The sequence below is a fragment of the Balearica regulorum genome, chromosome 1 (genome assembly GCF_011004875.1).
Source record: "Balearica regulorum gibbericeps isolate bBalReg1 chromosome 1, bBalReg1.pri, whole genome shotgun sequence".
In the NCBI taxonomy this organism is placed as follows: domain Eukaryota; kingdom Metazoa; phylum Chordata; class Aves; order Gruiformes; family Gruidae; genus Balearica; species Balearica regulorum.
In genome coordinates, this window is record NC_046184.1 from 186,902,622 (window position 1) to 186,922,486 (window position 19,865).

Sequence of the window (19,865 nt, forward strand, 5' to 3'; positions counted from 1 at the left end):
ACCTCAGCATGCTGGTTCCAGCAGGAAAAAAAAAAAAAAAGGTTAAGAAACTAATATAAACCAACTGTCAAAAAATTTAGTGGTTCATAACTCATTTTCAACCTGAATGAGAACAATGAAAACAATTGTTTTGCAGTAACCCAGTACCAAGTTTAAACTATGGCTTGCTTTCCCACTCTCTAGGAGCAGAATTCAAAACAACAGTTCAGGTTTAAACCCAGGAAAAGCAGAGAGGTGTACACAGAGACTTAGTCTGAAGTCTTAGAAGTTTGTTTCACATGGAGGCCTCCACAGACTACCTAAACACACCTGACTGGTATAATCTAAAGATCCCACACAAGATATTAACTTCTCAAACTGAAAAAAATTCTTACAACATTGAGTCCAGGCTTGACAAGTCTCTAACTAGGCCCCTGAAATCTGTAATATCCAACAAAACATTATTGTTCATTGCCTCTATTGCTAACATCCGAAAACTCCTGAAACTCAAGTGTTTAAATACTCTCAGGCTGCTGCATAGGATTGATCTGCCCTGAAACTTAACAGAATGCAAAAAACATATGCACTAGTCCTCCTCTGTAAGCAGCAGGCATTTCCAATATGCTGTTAATCTCGTAGCTATAGGCATCTAAAAACTGGTCATAAATCACTTCCTGGAAGTTTTTTTGCTTCTTTTCATCAACAAGAAGGAGGGCCTTAAGTGACTAGACCAGATTTTTGTGTACAGAAATTATCAGAGGAAACCTATGCTAAAGATGGAAAAGAGCTAGAGTTTTGTCCAAATCCAGAGCCATACCAGAGGCTGCTGTGATAAGAAAAGGGATTTGGAAAATGGAGGCAGACAGACTCCCAGGAAGCAAGCTATTTAAGAAATTGCAGGCATGTATTGAGGGACCAGGCTGGCGGTGGAAAAATCCACTTATAATGAGGAAAAAGATACGCAGACAGTTTTCTTCAGTTTAATATCAGGTGGTGTTATAAACTGCTAAAACCAGACATCTTCACATTATTACACTTGATGCATCGTAAAACAGGTTTATGTTACAGAGTAAGATTCAATATTATAAAACTTGCAGAAAACTTCACACAGAAGTCTTTAGTTTTTACCCCTTTTATTCACATCCAAACCCAATAACTCTTATCTGTGTACAAACGGAGTAATTTCTTCCATCTTCTACGACTGCTTTCCAACCAACCAGTTCTAAACATCAATAGCAACATCAGTAGTGGGAAATCAACCAGAAAGTGCCACTGCGGTCATTCGCTCAAGACACACACACTTCTTGCTGGATAGCCGGTTGTGGAATTTTACTATCCTCTGTCTTTTCCTGCCCAGGAACTTGGCACACAGTCTTTCGTTTGAATAACCGTAAACTCAACCGTAACAAGTCGCTGTCCATTGCTGCAGAATTTGTGTAAGTTTGTTTTGTTGCACCCTGTTGAAATTCAAAATTAAAAATAAAAAAAGAACTTAAACCAGTGGCTTTTAACATGTAAGCTGAGAAGTTAACTTCAAGTACTCTCAGTAATTAGACGTTTAATCATACATATTCACTAGAAAAGACTTCAAGAATTAATGACTTTTCTATTAGCGTGCAAGATCATAAAAGCTACTATAGTGCAAAAAATGGCTAAAATATTTTTTTCTTTCAATTCTAACCTGGAAGAACAGAATCATATAATTCTTATAAAAGTACATGGAATCTCAAAAGCAGGAGAACTATTCAACAATTGTCTTTGAAATTGTATTTTAACCGATTATTTTTATTATGTATTCTCTAAATATAGAAAATGTATCTCCAGAATTTAAAAACCTCAAAATGAGAAACAGCACCTACTTCTAGTCTCAATCTTAAATTAATCTCTCATCCTAAGTAAAAAATAAACACCCTAAAAATCTCTCTAAATTAAAGTCTCTTCTCCATTATTTAAAGGACTAAATCTACTCCAGAACAAACACAAAAATTATCTCCCTAGAGAAATGCTTTGCCTAGTGGAATCTGTGTTTCCACATTTTGACCAAGCACTGTAAATGAACCACTTGCCTTTTCATTCTTCATTAGCTGCTTACGAATTGCAGAATCCCTTCGAAAGCACAGCGCTTTACAGCACGGACCCAGATTACTGAGAAGACCTGCTCTCTCTTCTTTTCGTAGAAGTGCAGCCATGTTCAAGGCCCCCAGTTCATGTTCAAAAAGGTTTTCTGCATCTAGAAAGAACGGATATTTGCAGAGATCAACATATACATGGTATTTTTGAACAGCAATATACAGTAATAAAATTCCTTAAAGTTTTACAATTTGTATTTCTGCCTTCTAAACAGTATCAAGGTCTGGTAAAAAGGATATTGCAGTTTATTAAAAAACTCAAATGAATCCTTCACCATTTAAAGGGAAGGATGGGTACCCTCGTATTCTTCAGCACTGGAAAGCAATATGGAGACAGCAAACACTGGCCTAAAAATCAATTGACAGCTCTGGGACATACGAGGGGGTATAATTTATAGTCAGACAAAAGGTGTTTACTACTAACGTTAATCAGAAAGTAGTCTAAGTTTCACTTTTCTGCAAGACATCAGATAACTGTACCAGTGTCAACACAGGGTTTGTTTGACTATGCAGAAGTGAAATATGACTATGTACAATAATTCTTTTATCCATGGTGGATGAAGCTGGAGACCAAGTCAACAGATGCTAATGAACTCCCCCCCTTCTACCAGCTCATCTAAAGCATTTCTTAATAGTACTCAAAGTGGCAGGACTAGTTCTTTAATACATTCATCAGAAGAAACGGTGTGCAGTTGGAACACTTTAACAGAAGATGGATCATGAGGTGAGTCTGCAAGAAGTCTGTTTCTATGAAATGCAGACAAAGACAAAAAAAAGCGCACAAGGCTGGACTGCAGCTCATGGATAACCCTTTTACAATAAACAGGAAGATTTTGATGGAATTGGGCGGGGGGGGGGGGGGAGGTCAGGTATGCAGCTAAGTCAAATCCAGCCACCTCTATATAGTAAAACATTTGGTGTACAACATTTAGCAGAGAATCTAATAGAACTAGAGACACCAGCAAACCTGGGGAAAATCTAGCAGCTGAAATCAAAGACTGCTACAGCAGTCTGGCAGAATGCACATAGAAGAGAACAAAGATACATTTTTAAACCCCTCAGAGAATTTGGATGAAGCCAAGTAAGACTAGTTTTTAGACAAGGTGAAAAGAAACCAAAAAGTTAAATGAAATCAAGGGCAGGTTAAAGAGAACTGCACTGAAATCATCAAGACAACCTCCATGGACAATCAATCAACAACACAAATAAGTGACAGGACGCAAAAAGGCCACTGCAAAGGTAACACTGACAAGCTTGTAGAGTCTGCCCAGGTGCCAGATGCTGAGCATATCTGGCAACTAAGCATGTCCGTATCCTCAGAGGAAACAATTGCATGTAACAGATAGAGGGTAAGTCAGCTACAAATCTCAATTCTATCACACGTTACAGATATTTGTTTCCAAAGAAAATGAATTTAAAAAAATAAATCCCCAAAACAAGCTATCATTTCCTTTTTTCTGCATTTCAGTATATTACCAGAAACTTTTCATCCACAATAAGAACAGAGAAGGGAACACCAATCTCAGGAATAAAACAGGGAAACAAATTATATCACCATGAAGAAGTCCAAAGTGAAAACACTACATTTTCACCATAACACACACTGAATATCTTGCTCAAATCCATTCACTTTTCAGGGCACTACATTTCTGCCTTAGTTTAGAATATAAGGAACAGAGGAAATGCACACACTAGAAAGCCTACTGGCAGTTCCACATGCAGCAACTTTGATGTGTGAGAGACTGCTCACACCAAAGAGAAATCAATGGAGGCAACTTCAGTCCTCCTTCCTCCTCAGAGAAAAGTTCTGCTGAATTTGAGTACTTTTAAGACCACTGGAGTGGTCAGTGCTGGAGAATCTCCTATTATCATTATGGACTTTCTGTTTATTTCTAGAGAAGCATGTAAGGACTGCTGAGGTTATTTCAGGTATCATTTTAAATAGCCAGGTGGAGTGATTCTGCACCGCAGTACCTGCTGCAAGGAATCCCTGGAAAGAAGCGTTGAAGTATACAGCAAAATTAAAGCTTACAGGGAGAGAGACATAGTTCACACCTTTACTACATCAGACAGTTTGCAAACTCAGGAAGACTCAATATTGTATTCAATTACCTTGGTTATGTGAATTCTTAGGCACGGGAGCTGAGAAAATTTTTCTAAACTACAAAAAAGCTAACATTGCATAGAAAGAGCTGCAAATATTGCAGTGGGACATTTACAGTACTTGCTAATACCAAGTACACACCTCAGATTGTAGTATCTGTGATGCATTAAAAATGTTTGCATTTAATTTGACTTTAAAACAAAGCAGAAGCAGTAGCAACAGCTCACAATTCATAGTTATATAATTTAAATGACTCAAGCAAGCAGTGACATTCATGGAGATTAACAAGATGACTGCATAAATAATAATGTTGCAAAAAATTAAAGAGTTTATTTCAAATTAAGAACTAGAATTTACAGAGAAAAAAAATAATCAGAAAAATCTGCTAAAAACAGGGGTTACACAAATACTATTACTTATAAGCCATAGTTTTCTCACATTTAGATCCTGGAATAATTTCATTTCCAGAAAGATCTTACAGATACCAAATGTTTCATAGTCCTAAAAAACCAATTCTACCATGCAAGTTGTTGCAAACAGCTCAACTGGTTCCTGAGATGCCAAAGAGAAAAATCAGTATTCTCTCTCATGCAAAAGCCCCGCTAACACTACAGAACTTTACTAAACAGCAGTGGTAGAATTCACACCCATAGCATCTATCATGGATGTCATGCCACACACTTTGTCCAAATGCCAGACCTCTGTATTATTTAATTTCCCACTTCTAGCAGAGACGTACTATACAAATTTCACGTAGCTCCTTCATTCTGACCCAAAACCTCCTATCTATGCATTCTGGAGAGGATCCTCAATAGGAAAGTAAGAGGACATGCAGAGGACCTTCAGAGAAAATAAGAAATCTTATTTCTTTGTCACAATATTACTGCTAATTCACTGCAGAAGAATTAACTAGCAAAAAAACCTGCTGATACACTTTAGGCTATGAAAGGATGAATGGTCTCACAAAAAGAATATTCCACTAGGATGAAAAATTTTGTTTAGGCTATTACTCAAGACCTCCTCACCACTGCTGGAATTAAAACACTAATTTGATTGACATGCAGCTGTATTATATTCCTGTAATTTTCACACAATACTCATTATACACTTTCTATGGTCTTGAAACTTAAAATAGTGAACTAATGAACATTCATAAGGACTTTCACTAAGTACAAAAGACAGTTTAATCCCTGCAGAAACAATTACCTTTAGGTTTTTCTAACACTCTCTGGCAAGTCTCTTTAATTTTGGTGAAGAGCTCTGGTCCTGCCAATCGCTTGGAAATGCCAACTCTCAACATAACGGCACCTGGTGTGAATTTTAAAAGCGCAGCCCCAGGCTCCCGTGGTTCTTTTGGTTGCTTTGGCATAAGACTGGACCAATCTACATCTATAACATCCACAGGATCTGCAAAAACATTGACAGAGAATGAGTTATCACATCATTACCCCTTACCACAGTTGATGAATTTCACATGCTGCGTATATCCCTCTCCTAAAAGCAATATACATTAGAAGAACATTGTTCTGCAGTTCTCAAAGCCAGATCTTCAAACACTTCAGGTAAGAACATCAAAACTGGCGGAAAAAAGGACCACACAAATATAAAGCTTCTTGTATTAAAAAAACCCCACCCCTAATACTCTCCTTCATTTTTACTGCCACCCCTTTGTGGAAGGCTGCTTGGACCCTGCTTAGCCAGCAGATTAGGAGACATCACTTACGCTTTCACAAATGTCACAGTACAACTAAACGTGCTATGACAGATCCAAATTAAATGCTTAAAAAGCTAGTATTTCAACTCTGGATGCTGGATTTTTTTTTCTTTCCAAATGAGATATACTATTTATTGAATAACCATACCACTGTGTTTATCTAGTACGTTTATCATAGAAAATATGAACAGTGACCATGTAGCCCAGATGACCCAACTGAACTTACAAATAGAAGATCGAATGCTTCCCAGTGCCTCTGGGAAGCACTTAAGCACAGATAAAATCTGTTCATAAAATATCAGTTCCAAATAATGATCAAAACCAAATGGGATAAATGAAAACAAGTTTATAAAAACAAAAAGCTTACCCTTCTAGCTATATAAAATGAGAGAAATATTACTTCACAATACAGCTCCTGGTACTCTCTACTTACCTCTCTACTTCTCAGGCTTACCAGACTTTTATAGAACAAACAAGAAATACTGAAAAGCATACAAACTGCATTCCTAATTCAGAAATACTGTCAACATCACAATAACATTATATACAAACTGATCTAATCTTTATATTCAAATAATCATAAAGGGGTTTTGCTATACTTTTACCAGGCATCTTCTCATCCTCTTGTTGATCCTCCCGCTTTTCAGCATCACCTGCCAGAATTTCATCCAGTTCATCATCACTGATTGGTTCGTATTCTCCAGCTCCAGACCCCAGTGACTGTACATCATCAATCTTTGCTTCATCTTCTCCTCCTACAGAGACAGATACATATTGTAGCCTTAAAGCAATCATTCTTGTTTTCTAAACATGCCTTAAGCAGCCTGAAAACAAAGAGGTTCAGCAAATTAAACTCTTAGGTTTTTGGGGACAAATATATTCAACATGAAAACATGAAAACTCCTGGAAACAGCAGTTATTTCTCCCATACACAATGCGGCAGTTTGAATTTCACATATCTTGATTTTTTTTTGGGTGCAGTATTAGTCAAACTGCACATAGAAGGCCATATTCAGAAGAAACATACGTTGATTATCTGGTATCTGATATGTAGTTAATAATACAAATCTAAGCACCACAAAGTCTTTCAGATGCTTTTGCACATGAATCCAAATTCAAGATTCAGTCCAAAGGCTCTACAAGAGAAAGAAGTAATAGAACTCCAAAATACAAGAAGGTGCAAGAGATCCTGAATGAAGCAATTATTCACAGTTTTAGACTCTTTGTAGAAGTCACAAGAAGAGCTTTTAGAAAGCTCTTCTTCAGTTACTGTTACACTCCTGTCCATCCATATACTATATGCATATACAAATACCTGTGCTGTATGTGTAAACATGTTCGTTAAAACCTGTAAACGCAAGACACTCAAATGTTGCATTTTGCAGTTCATGAAAGGAATGTCTGAAGGTATTCTCTCACCTCCAAGAGGGAAAGATCTGATTCAAGCATTCAGAAACCCTGTTGCTCTGAGGCTTTCTTAGGGTTCTCCACCATGGTACTTGCAATGAGTCGCGTCATACAAACTAGACAGAATTTACAAGGGTCCTCCCCTGTGGATGACACTTCTAGTATCTCCCTTATCCAGAAGGGAAACTGCCGTTGTTTTAAGTTGCCCTAATTTTAATATTTTTTTTTTGCTGCTTTTGCAAAAGCCATAAAGGGGGAAGAAAAAAAAAAAATCACCTCCACTAACCTAAAAATCAGCATGGGAAAAGCAAGTAAAAGACATGCTATCAGAGCTTAAATTAACTACTCAGACAACCTGGCAGTGCTTTGGAGGAATCATATAGCATTATTTAAGCCCACTCCTAGAGCAAACACATTAAGGTTCAAGACATTACAATACTTTAGTAATTATATCCTCATACATTTTGTTAGACAATACACTACAGTACTTTGTCCAAGTAAATACCAAGTTACCTCCTCAACATCATCAGATTTGGAAGTGTATTTAGTTTTCTAAAATGTTTTTCCTTTTTAAAAGGAAAATAAGGCCATCTGTACTAAATTTCATTTTGTGTCTTATGATTTTAAATATTCACTGCTTGTACGATCCATCATCTGCCTCCAACGCTGATCTACCAGATACACTAGCTCACCATGACTATGTGCTTGGACAGCACAGATGAACAAGAAATTACTGTATGAAGCAATTAAAAATAATAATTCATAGTTCTCAATACATGACTAAAAAAGATTACTTCCTCAATTTTAAATTTCAAATCCAAGTTTGATAATTTCTAGATAATAATCCTATCACTACCTTTACTGCTTTTTTGCAGAAATGTACTTTCATATTAATTCTGTATTAATAATGTGACACACTGATCAGCTAAAAGGAACAATGTAAACAGGAGTAATAAAGTAATGAAAGACAATAAAGTACACTAAACCTTAGAAAATCACAAACATGCCATATAGCATGCTTTAATAAAATGGAATGCCATCTAATATTTTACAAAGTACATTTGTCTAAAAAAAATAATCCTAATTTAATATAACTTCCTACACATGACAATTTTCAGAGAATTTAGAACACAAAAAATACACAAAATAATATACATTAAGACACTTACAAGAAGTCTGGTAAAAGGCTAGACCTAAGAACACATTTAACATCGAGAGCCAGTTCAGCCACAGGTGCCTTCTCTGAAACATATAACATACCCAGGAGTAGCCTGTTTTCTCAGGTTACCACATTGTACTCTGATTTCCTGCACCATTCCCTCCTCTAGCTTAAAAATCGCTGAATTCTGTCCATTGCAGAAAGACAGAGCAGACTTCCCCATGCCCACTCCAAATACTGTCTTGGACAAGTGCTTCCACTCCAAAGATAATCTCCTTAAATGGAATTTTCTCAATTGTACCAGTCAACTCTAATGACCACTTTGCGAGTAATCAAGTAGGTGATATAATAAATAATAAATAGTTCTCATCATCCTCTCCAGACAACATTTGAATTAACTGCTCAAATTAACAATGAACAGCTACCGATAATTCTTATTAAGCATGCAAATATGATGAGACAACGTCCTGTTATCTTGTGTAAAACTACAAAAGCTTAATTCATTTGCTTCTCTTTCTGTTTCTGAAGACTATGGACTTCAGGCCTTACCATTCCAATCATCCAAAAATTCCAAATTCTGCAATGCCTTTTCTTCCTCTCAACAGATTTTAGAGAAGACAAGTACTGCAGTCACCAAAAAACCCCAAAACAACTTTGAAATGACTGTAACGTAGACCACTTACTCTGGATTTAGACTCTTGTTTCTTTTACGTTGTTGATACAGGTTAAAAGTATTTCCCAAACTCCCTATCCATCCAAACCTCAAGCTGTCTAATCCATGTGACAAAATATTCATTAATCCTAAGCATGTTTTCCCCAGTACCATTTAGGGCCAGTAAACTGAAGGCACATTTAATAAGATTACCTCAGGAAAGCTAATTTTTTGACTGCTGTACCAAGCCATACATATGTTTCACCTACTAATCAGACAATCATTTCTATGATAACTGGACTCTGCAGAAAAAACAAAAAACCAAAACCAAACCAAAGAATAGTTCCAAGTCAACACTCATTTTTTTTCCACTCATTTCCCGTCACTAAAAATAGATCTTATAATAATATAACAAAGCAATCAAACATTGGTGTGATTCTTTAGTAAACTGCCTATTCAGAAATGTTACAACTAGGTGAAATTATACCTCAGATCATTTTTCTTTGCCTCAAGACTTCTTTAGAAATTAACAAGTAACACTAACACAATTAATAGTAAGAAGATGCTCATCAGAATTCTCCCTTCTCATGTATGCTTCCACAATAGAGAAGCTGGGGCCAATACGCCCTTCAGGAGAAAATTATTCTAATATAGCTCAGTTCAGCACTATGCTAAAAGGGAAAGAATAAAATATTTGACAGTTAGATTCTTTCACAGAATATCTCACCTTCTAAACTCTCTACCTTTTCGGCCTCATTTCCATCTTCAAAACTTTGCAAAGGTCCTAAATCTTTGTCTGTTCTTTCCTTCTCTGAAGCTGCTGAATCCCGACAAACACCATCAAATTCCTTTTCGTGATCTCTGTCCAGTTTCGTTTCACTGTGTTTTGTTGATTCTTTTTGAGAGGAGATGTCAAGAGTTCTGTCTCTCTCTCTTTCAGCAGTATCAGGTAGTTGTCTGTCTCTCTCTCTTTCCAGCTCCCGTCTTTTCTCCCTCTCCCTCTCTCGTTCTCTGAGCCTCTCTCGTTCCCTACTCCTCGGCCAGTCTTTGTCAACATCTCGGTCCCAGTCTCTCTGTCTTCCCTCTCTCCTCTCTCTCTCTCGTTCTCGATCATGTTCATGTCGATCTCGCTCCTGAAGCCTCTCCCTGCTATCAAAGGACCCAGATCTGGAATGGACCTGACGATCTGATTCAGGAGAACTTCTTCTTGAACTGTGGCTTCTTGAATCTTGACGATCTGAATAAAATATTTTAAATATATGCATGACTACAGCAGATAAATGTAATACCATTTTACTAGATCAAAACATATTAAAGATTCAGGTATGAAAACGTACTTCTCAAAAGCATCATCTTCAAATTCATGCCTTCAGATTGCCTATAGATTTAACCTTACTTAAAAAAGTAAAGTATTTCTCCCACTCCCCAAAAAAACATTTTTAGTGGCTACTTCCTACTATGACAGAAGTCAAACTGAAGGTACATAATTTTAACTCAGAAATTTAGGCAAGGGATAAATAAATAAATAATTAAACAGAGTAATCTCAAAATTAAAAATGCTAGGAATGTGTCAGAAGTCCCCCAAAATGGAATGCCCTGGCTATCAAGTGATAAATTCAGAAAAATAATTTCAGGGATGTAACCATGAGGACAACAGAGAGCCAAAGTGCTTTAGGAGGAAGATATTTTCCTACTGATGCTGTTTAAATTTTAAAACATTTTATCCTTTTTTTTTTTTTTTACAGGATTTACACAAATAAAACAAGTCAATTGTGATCATTTTGATTTGCAACAAAGATGATTTCCATATGCATTAAAAGTATGCCTAACAGGAACCACGACAGATTTAGCTCAGTGAAAACAGGTCCTGAGACGATAATGGATGTCTCTCTCCCAGAGAGAAGAGGCATATTCATTTTGCATAGATTTCAGAATTTCCATATAAAACTGAATGTTAATAATGAATTTAAGAACGTTATTTAGATGATAAAACTACCTCAATGTTCTGTTAGTACAAGCATTTTCTCTTTCTATGCGTTTTTTCTGTCCTACAAATTACTTTATTCCCCAGACAGCATGAACTGAATCCGACTGAATGTTTTGGTGTAAACAAAGTGGTAATTCTGCCCGCTGAAGATCAGCTTTTCAAATACAGTAACATTTGCAGGAATCTTAATTCACTCTAGTTTTTCTATGAATAGCAGAGAGCACCTCCCTCTCCCTCCACACAAATTACAAAGGCAAAGAGTACATACAGCCATGCAAGAATGATTTGGGATTCATATGTTTGCGCTTTTATACAGAACGATAGGTCAGTCTCACTAAAACATATCTCATTACCTGAAGATGTGCTGCGACTGGGTTCCCCTCGTTTCAACTGATCAATTCTGGACTTTCGTTCCCCAGTGATTTCTAAGCTTTTCTTCTCTCTGTCCCTGTCCCTATCCCTGTCTCTAGAGCTACTGTGCAGGATCCTCTTCCGTCCAGTTTGGTCATCTCCACTGCGATGAGCTGACTCATTGGAAGGAGATCTAAGTCTGCTTGACGCATGGCTCCGATTGCTACCAAGGCTGCTGCTGCGCTTCTGATCCAAAGGTTTACGGTGTGGTCCGTCGTCAATAGTAACATGGGGGGCTTCCACCTTTTCACCCCTCGTCCTGTGACTTTTTCTACGGGAGTCCTCAGTGCTTCTTTCTGGAACAACAATATCACCCCGTTCAGGAACATCTTCATCTGACCAGTCACTAAATGTTGTATCTTCTCTTTTTTGGGGGACTTCTGACACAGCTTTCTCAGGTGGTGCTTCAACCAATTCTTCTTTTGTTACAGGGGGGGTTCTTGGGCCTTTCTTCTTTTTATGATGTGGAACAATTTCTTCGTCAGAAACTTCAGAATCACCCTTCGACCTCTTCCTCTTTTTCTCTACATTTTTCTTTTTTTGACCTTTCTTGGGTGAAAAGACCTGGCTTTCCTCAGTCGTTGATTCATTAGCGTACCTTTCCACCCCACTGTCATCATCCTTCTTCTTCTTTGTGGCCTTCTTCTGTACCTTAGACTTCTTCTTGCTGTCATCATGCATTCTATCAGAAGCATCTCTTTCTTCAGAGGGACGGTGTCCAAGATTTTCCTGAACCCTGGACCGGGAGCCCTCTGAAGCATCTGGTTGCTCTCGCTGCTTATCTGCTGAAGAAACCCTCTCTTTAAACTCTGGTTCTTCGTAACGCCGGGAACTTTCCTTTCTGTCTGATTTTCGCTCCTCTTCTTTCCAGCGACTCTGCCGCTCCTCTGTAACGTGAGAGGGGCTCAGTGACCGAGATTCCTGCGGCCGCACAACCTGACTCAGAAGTCTGTGCTTTTCATCTACAAAATGGGAAAAAAGATGTATTGTTTAGGAAGGAGAACAGGTGAACATTTGGTATCTTGTGCATGCCAAAAACTGTCAATCAAAACAAATAATCCATTATTTCAGTTACATTTAGTTTTTCTACTGCTGCAGCAGCAATAGACTATTTCCATTTTGGTAAACATGTATCTTAAACAACAGATGTGGAAGTCACTATCACCCACCAGACGTAACACAGTGACACAATAAAGACAAAAAGACAAACATATAGCTTGCTCATAAAAATAAGGGGAGAAGGACACTTCTAAAAGCTTGCCCCATGTTCTATTTAAGATTGTAAACTATTTTCCATAGGCAGAGGGTAAGCTGGATCTTGCTGCAGAGATAGTCAACTCCTACTTACTTTTATCATCTCCACTGTTGTAAGCATCACTATCAGGAGAGTGCTCACGGCGACGTTTGGGCGACTGACGAGGACTTGGGCTGCTTTCATTTCTGTGACGCTTCCTGCAGAAGAAACACGTACAGTTAAGTTTCTTCATCATTCTTTAAAGAAACATTGAATAACTGAGTTTATCATCAATACAATCCTTGAAGTCTAAGCACCTCAGAGAAGGCAACACATCTAAGAATGCCAGGAAGTTTTGTAGTTTTCCAAGTTGTTATTCCAAAACTTCAAGTATGATCAGCTTTCTGATCATGCTGTTAAGATACCTTAAACTAAAACTCTAACACTTAAGACAACTTTCTTTTTAGCAAAAAGTTATGAAAGACTATTAAGATGAATTTTTTTCTGAGGCAATGATCCTTGCAGTGGGTTGATCCCAGCTGGCAGCTAAGCCCCCACCTAGACGCTTGCTCACTTCTTCCCCAGTGGGATGGGGGAGACCCTATACTAGATGATCTACAGGAATCCACAATTGTCTCTCACACAAAAGCTACTAATTACTTCCAAGAAAAGCAGCTATTCAGGGCAACAGTGTTTTGCTTATTATTGATGGAATGATGAGAATTTTATTGTGCTGAATGAAAAAAAGAAAAAGAATCAGCACCACACACTCAGGATCTGTTCATGCCTTCACTGGTAGTCTTCCAGTATTGAAAATTTAGTAGTGCAAAAGGTAATGTATGTTCCACAGAAATTTAATGAACATAAACCTTGACCTAGTTAGCTGCTGTCTGAATTGCCATGCTTCAACAGGTACCACAGTCTGCTATTATGCTTCCAAGAATGCCTGTATTATTAAAGGCAAGGCCATGCAAGTATACTCCAAAGGGAAAATTAAATGGTCTGACTCAATTGTTAGTTCTTGAGTAGTTCCACAATTCTGCACTAACAAAGCATCAGATTAACTTCACTAGCATAATACTGATTTTGGGGCTACCAATATGTGCCACACAGATGCAGGGAAGACATGGCTTGAGACTGAGCCTCTGCACAAAACAGGATATCTTCTTCCTTATGATACTCCCCTGCTTACTAACTTACTGAAATCAACAGTTAAAAGACTGCCTTTTTTCCCCCCCTTTTTTTTTTAACTGAAGTAACATTCAGATCAACTCACTTGGATTTTCTTTCCTCATGGACATCTCTTGAACTTCTTTCTTCTCGGATATCTTCTCTCTTATCTCTGCGGTCTTCCCTTCCTTTATCTTTGTCATCCCAGTCTCTCTGGCGCTCTCTTTCTTTATCCCTGTCCCGACCTCTCTCCCTTTCTCGTTCCCGCTCTCGATCTCTTTCACGCTCTCGCTCCCTTTCTCGCTCCTCCCGCTCTCGCTCTCGCTCCTTCTCCCTCTCCCTCTCTCGTTCCCTCTCCCTGTCATGGTCTCTGTCTCGGTCACGTTCACGGTCCCTGTCTTTGTCCCGTTCTCTCTCCCTCTCCCGTTCCCGAGCACGATCTCGTTCCAACTCTCTTTCCTTCTCCCTTTCTCTTTCCCGGTCTCTTTCTCTTTCTCTTTCCCTCTCTCTCTCCCTTTCTCGCTCTCTCTCCCGGGCCCTTTCATCTCTCCTATCATCAGACCGATCTACCCTTCGCTCTTCTCTTCTTTCATCCCGCTCGAGGTCATCGCTTCGTCCTTGATGTCGTACCGGTGAGCTTGCTCTCTGATCTGTGAAGAGAAGCAAGTTTGATTACCAAGTGCTAAAGGGACATACACCATTTCCACTACACTGCTAAAAACCCAAGAGCTTTTGTTTTGATGATCTAGATATTGGTTTCCATTAAATGAAAAGCAGCTCCCTGCAGAAACTTGGAAATTCTCTTTGGGGAAGGAAAAAGACAAAAAAAGCAGTACTAATTTTGAAATATTTTTTTTCAATATTTAGGGAGTGGGCTTTCCTTATTTTAGCCAAAATTTACTACAAAAAAATTTATTTTCTACCAGATTTTTCTGAATGGCTTCAAAAGATAATTATAAGCCTCACTGCCTAGTTATTACTATTGCATTACTCAACGATTCAAAATCTGGTATAAGGTCTTGATAAGCTCTGACTGATGTACATATGAAAATGAAATGTCAACACTTCTGTACAAAAATTTTGCTTCCTAAAACTGTTAAGAGTCATGGGCTTTACAAGAACTCACACTATTTATAATACATAGTAAAAGTTACTGCAAAATAAGAAATACTAGCCTGTCTCATCACAGAAGAAGAGATCCCTGCACAGAAATACACAACGAAATCCATGAGAAAGGGAGAGACAAGAATGCAATACAGGAAGCAGAACTGCTAGAAGTTTCCATATGTATTCGCTGCAGAGCCTTAACAGTTTTAGAAGGGGAGTTTTTCAAAGTTCAGACAGTGGATTAGAGTCATGGAGAAAAGCAAATTTATATAGAAAATGTCTGATCCAGAAGGACAGCAAAAACTGATTTACGTAATGATATTTACTCTCCACAGACTTAGCTGCATTTTGCTAGTCATATTTTGAATATATTTTTTGATATTTCTATAAATTTTGACCACTTTATAACAATTTTTATGCTGATGTTAGTAGTATTTGAATCACAACAAATCAATAAAACTATTTTTCCACAATATACATTAAAAGCACTATACAAAAGAGCAAAAAATGACATGAACAGAGGTTGGTATTTTTCAGTCCATTACTCTGAGGCTGAGTGCATTTCCCTGTAAATTGAGACAATGTCAAACAGCGGCAAGTAGGCAGAGTTTGAACAGGACTAAATCAATAAAATATGCATTTCCATCAGTTTAATCAATTTTAATCTCTGAGTAAATTAACAATAACTTAATGCTCCCCTGTTACCAGGTAAAACGAAAAGCAAACTTGAGTGACATTTCTGCCATGGATGTAACACTTTTTTATAAGGCAAATCAGTCCATGCAATTGGTTCCATAAACAGGTTCCACATTCTTTTAACGGTGCCTGTAACATTATAATGCAATTTATCGCACATAGTAAGTATTAGATTTTATACAGAAGTTCTGTAACTCCTGTTTGTTATGTCAGTTTTGGTGACAAAACATCTACATGAAACTCTGACATGAATCAAGGTACTGGAAGCGCATTGGACAATTAAACATGGATAGTCAGCACTTACATGATTTCATTATTTGAAGTGCTGTTCCAGTGGTTGTTTGGAACACCTACAGATTTGTTTTACTTGAACAAAGCCCTAATATGCAAGCTAACATTTTAAAATCATACTAAAAAGATTCCTTACATATCATAGAACTAAGTACCAACCAATATCTATCTCCTGAACAGCAAATGCTAAAACTGTGGTCTAATTATGGAAACTATGTCTTGAATTGTAACTCTGCAGAGGATTTACTATTAAAAAAAACAATCTAAGTTTTTAAGGAAGAAAACAACAAGTCTTATCTCCGTTCAAGCTCTTTATATTTTCCTCTCAAAGGGAAACACAATCCATTTAAAGTAACTTCCCTTCTAGAAATGTATTTTGTTGTGATGACATATTTTTACTTCTAAGGTTTTTTGGGGGTTTTTTTTAAATGTTTTTCTTTATAAATTAAGAACTCTGTATGATATGAAAAGCATAAATTACATTATAATATATCTGGGATTTATTAAGGGTGGGGAGGTGGAAGAGATGAAAGCTAGACTGCAAAAGCCAACCCCCCAGGACACATTCAGACTGCAGGATTTTTCAGTTGACAAGAAAAAGGAAGCCTGGAGATTAGGTTTGTTGAAATCCTGCCTTGAAGATGAGACAGAATCTAAAGCAGAACCTGTCACAAGAACAAGTAATAATAGATACAATGGACCAAAAAGCATCTCATGAAGTAATATACAAAACATCTCTTTGAAAAACTGAAGTTAAACAACAGCTAGAACGTATCTGTCACTTCCAAATCAGAACTCAAGATAGAAAAAGACAAACCAAAACCATCAGTCAGACTGTACTTTTATATTTATTTTTCACAGCTCCTCCTTTCATTTCCATGCTATTTTAATTTGCCTGAGTCCTCCTCTTCTCTTAATTGGTGAGCAATACATGTATTTTCCAGAGTGAAAGTTGGTACCAAGTTCCTTAGAGACAACATAGTACTCTTTCAGATGCAGAAGCATGACATCTTGAATACTATGTCCAAAAGAACAGCCTTGCGTACTCTTTCCACGATCACCAGTATCTGTACCAGCACTTACTAGACAATTATTATTGACCACAGCAAAGCATTCATCAACATTAAATTCCCCAGGCAATAAATTTTTGAATACATCCTAAATGTAAACTGTCACTTACTTTAGTAGTAAGTAGTCTATAATTAAGTCAGTCTAGCAGACAGACCTTCCCCAAAACACACTCAAGTAATTTAATGTGCCAAAGTACAACGTTTCTATACAAACAGAACCAGTAATAAAATGCAGTCATGAATCTAAGCTTATGCGCATATCTGTACATGAAGTGGAGGAGGCAGCAAAAGAGGAGGAAAAATCATTTTACATTGAAGTTGTACAATGAAATCTCTGGAAGAAATTTAGTTTGCTTTAAGACTACTTGGATGAATAAAACTAGAAGGTGCCAAAATCTAGCCATAGGAAGAGAGAAAGGCCATAGCATTCATACCAATGAGAGATCTTACTACAGAAGTTAACTTACATCAAAGATAGGACTAGTGTCACTGTGCAGTGTTAAATGAGTTATTTATGAATTAGTGGTGTGGGGGCAGAACAAGGAAGAAAAAAGAGGGAGAGAGAAACACATACATTCATACATATACATTTGACTACATATGTATCTGTAAAAATATACATTAAAATACCTCTTTCTCTGTTGTCACGCCTGTCCCGTTCACCATGTCTTCTTTCAAAGGAGGAATCCCTTGCTTGTTCTCGACTATCATAGCGATCCCGATCAGGGTAGCTACTCCTTGATTCCCAGCTGTCATGGTAGTTTCCACTACTGCTGTGACCATCAACCTGGGATCCCCTAGTCCCCCGACTTCCTAATAGAGATGTATCAATATAAATGATGAGTTTCCATACGTAAGGAAATTCACAGATATTTTATAGCAACTAAAGAAATAACTTTTAAAAAACTTGAATTAACTGTTCACAGAAATAGAAATTGTAGCATCAAACTCTACTTAACCAACAACTCAAATTTCACATGTTTTAACTGTAAAGTTATTATTTTCAAACTACAAACTCAAGACTTTCTAAATCACCATGTCCTGGTCATAGCATGACTAGAAATATAAACAGTCCAAAAGCCAGTTCACATTTGTTCCAAGCAGGATGTAAGCTTGTAGACAGGAATACAGCAGGAATAAGCAGAGAAAGTAGAGATCATTTTTCTTGTAACAACTGTATGGCATTTCCCTAATGAAAGCATCATAATAAGCCTGAGAAAGTCAAAACGTATTTGGTACAGGTGATTAAAAAGTGATAAGTGAAGCTGTTCTACAAAGTGCATCACTTTCAAAAACACTGCCAAAGGTTAAAATCCCACCTTTTTTTTTTTTTTGTCAATCAGGAAGGGTCGGGGAGAGGTGGGAGTGTGTGAAAGATGGTTTTCAAGTACCTAAGACATGCAGTTGCTTTTGAAAGAACACAAAAATCCTGCTGCCCAGCACTTTGAGACACACTGCCCCCTACGAATCTTCCACTACACATCAGCCTCTCACTTGTGTTAGAAGCCCATGGGAAAACCTAGGGTTACAGAAACATTAAATAGAGTGGTACAAGGGTTAGGGTTTGTTTTAATATGGTATGGCAGAATACCAATGTTATGCCACTTTAATGAATGGAGAACACAGAAGTGCTATAAATTTAAGCAAGTGTTCTAATTTAATAACAATGGAACTGAACATAGCTTTAAAAGCACGAACTATTTGGCAGCATCTCCATATCAAATACCAAGATAATATGAATGTCAATATTCAATCTCGAAAGATAGGGACACTTAGTAATTTTTTAAATCATACAATACCCTTGTCAGATAATTCTGGACCTCTGCCTCGACTTCTGCCAGTTCTATCACTTCGGCTCTCATTTCTGGAGTCACTTCTGGAGTCATTCCTTGTTTCAGCACGAGAGCTCTCCTCTCTGCCATGGGATCTTCCATAGCTGCGCGACTCCTCCTGGTACTGGTCATCCTTTTTATGGGCATCGCGACTCTCTCTGTCTCTGTAGTCATGGGAATCTCGTGTGGAACGTGAGTCTCTCTGATCACGATTATCTTTGGTATCTCTGCTATAATCCCTCGTATCTCTGGAGTCTCGAGTGTCTCTGGATTCCCTTGGCTCCCTCCGATCTCTGTTGTCTCTTGTCTCTCTCCGATCTCTTCCATCACGAGATTCTCTGTCATCTCTATGATCTCTGGAGGTACTCTGCTCCTGGTCATAATCACGATCATCTCTTGTTTCTCTTTCTTTTTCCCTTTTCCCTCTAGTTTCTGTAAAATGTTTAAAAGAATGTTATATAGCTATTAATCAGAGCAAGCAAAAATTTAGAAGACAAATAACATTAAAATAATACAGTCACAATACAGTTCTAACACACACACAGAAAAATCAAAATTAAAATGTAAGTATGAGAAGACCACATTAGGCATCTACCTAAACATTCAGTAAGCTTTAAAGATCTTTTTGTAAATTTGAATCTGTACTTTACAAATATTTATCTGTTCAAAAGATACTAAGTATAATAAAAATAAGTATCAAACCTATTAAAGATCTAGCACACTGCAATAATTTTAAAGTAGGATCATTTCTCCTCATCAGATTCCTTTTCTTTCTCCACACATGTATTTGCAGGAAATTTGTGCTATATTTAGACTACTAGCTTTTAAGACCTCAATGTCCTGCTAAAATTTTTTCTTTTTTTTTTTTAAAGGTAAGTTTACAGCCAGTCTAAAAAAAAAGCTGACATATGCAATCTTTGTAA

The 19,865-nt window shown here is 37.4% G+C and overlaps 1 protein-coding gene across 6 annotated transcripts in view; it reads right to left on the reverse strand.

Annotated features, from left to right (window-relative positions):
* Positions 1–945: 945 nt before the first annotated feature.
* ZC3H13 (zinc finger CCCH-type containing 13) overlaps positions 946–19,865 on the reverse strand; it is a 48,890-nt gene continuing 29,970 nt past the window's right edge. For 5 of the 6 annotated variants that reach the window (XM_075741818.1, XM_075741823.1, XM_075741819.1 and 2 more), the window contains 10 exons: positions 18,910–19,374; positions 17,741–17,923; positions 14,053–14,596; positions 12,891–12,994; positions 11,485–12,504; positions 9,872–10,381; positions 6,526–6,681; positions 5,419–5,619; positions 2,046–2,209; positions 946–1,436 (listed from right to left, as the gene is read on the reverse strand). In XM_075741818.1, coding sequence (XP_075597933.1) covers positions 1,266–1,436; positions 2,046–2,209; positions 5,419–5,619; positions 6,526–6,681; positions 9,872–10,381; positions 11,485–12,504; positions 12,891–12,994; positions 14,053–14,596; positions 17,741–17,923; positions 18,910–19,374 — 3,518 coding nt within the window. In that variant the 3' untranslated portion in view covers positions 946–1,265. The remainder of the gene's footprint in view (positions 1,437–2,045; positions 2,210–5,418; positions 5,620–6,525; positions 6,682–9,871; positions 10,382–11,484; positions 12,505–12,890; positions 12,995–14,052; positions 14,597–17,740; positions 17,924–18,909; positions 19,375–19,865) is intronic. The other variant, XM_075741820.1, reaches the window with a different exon arrangement.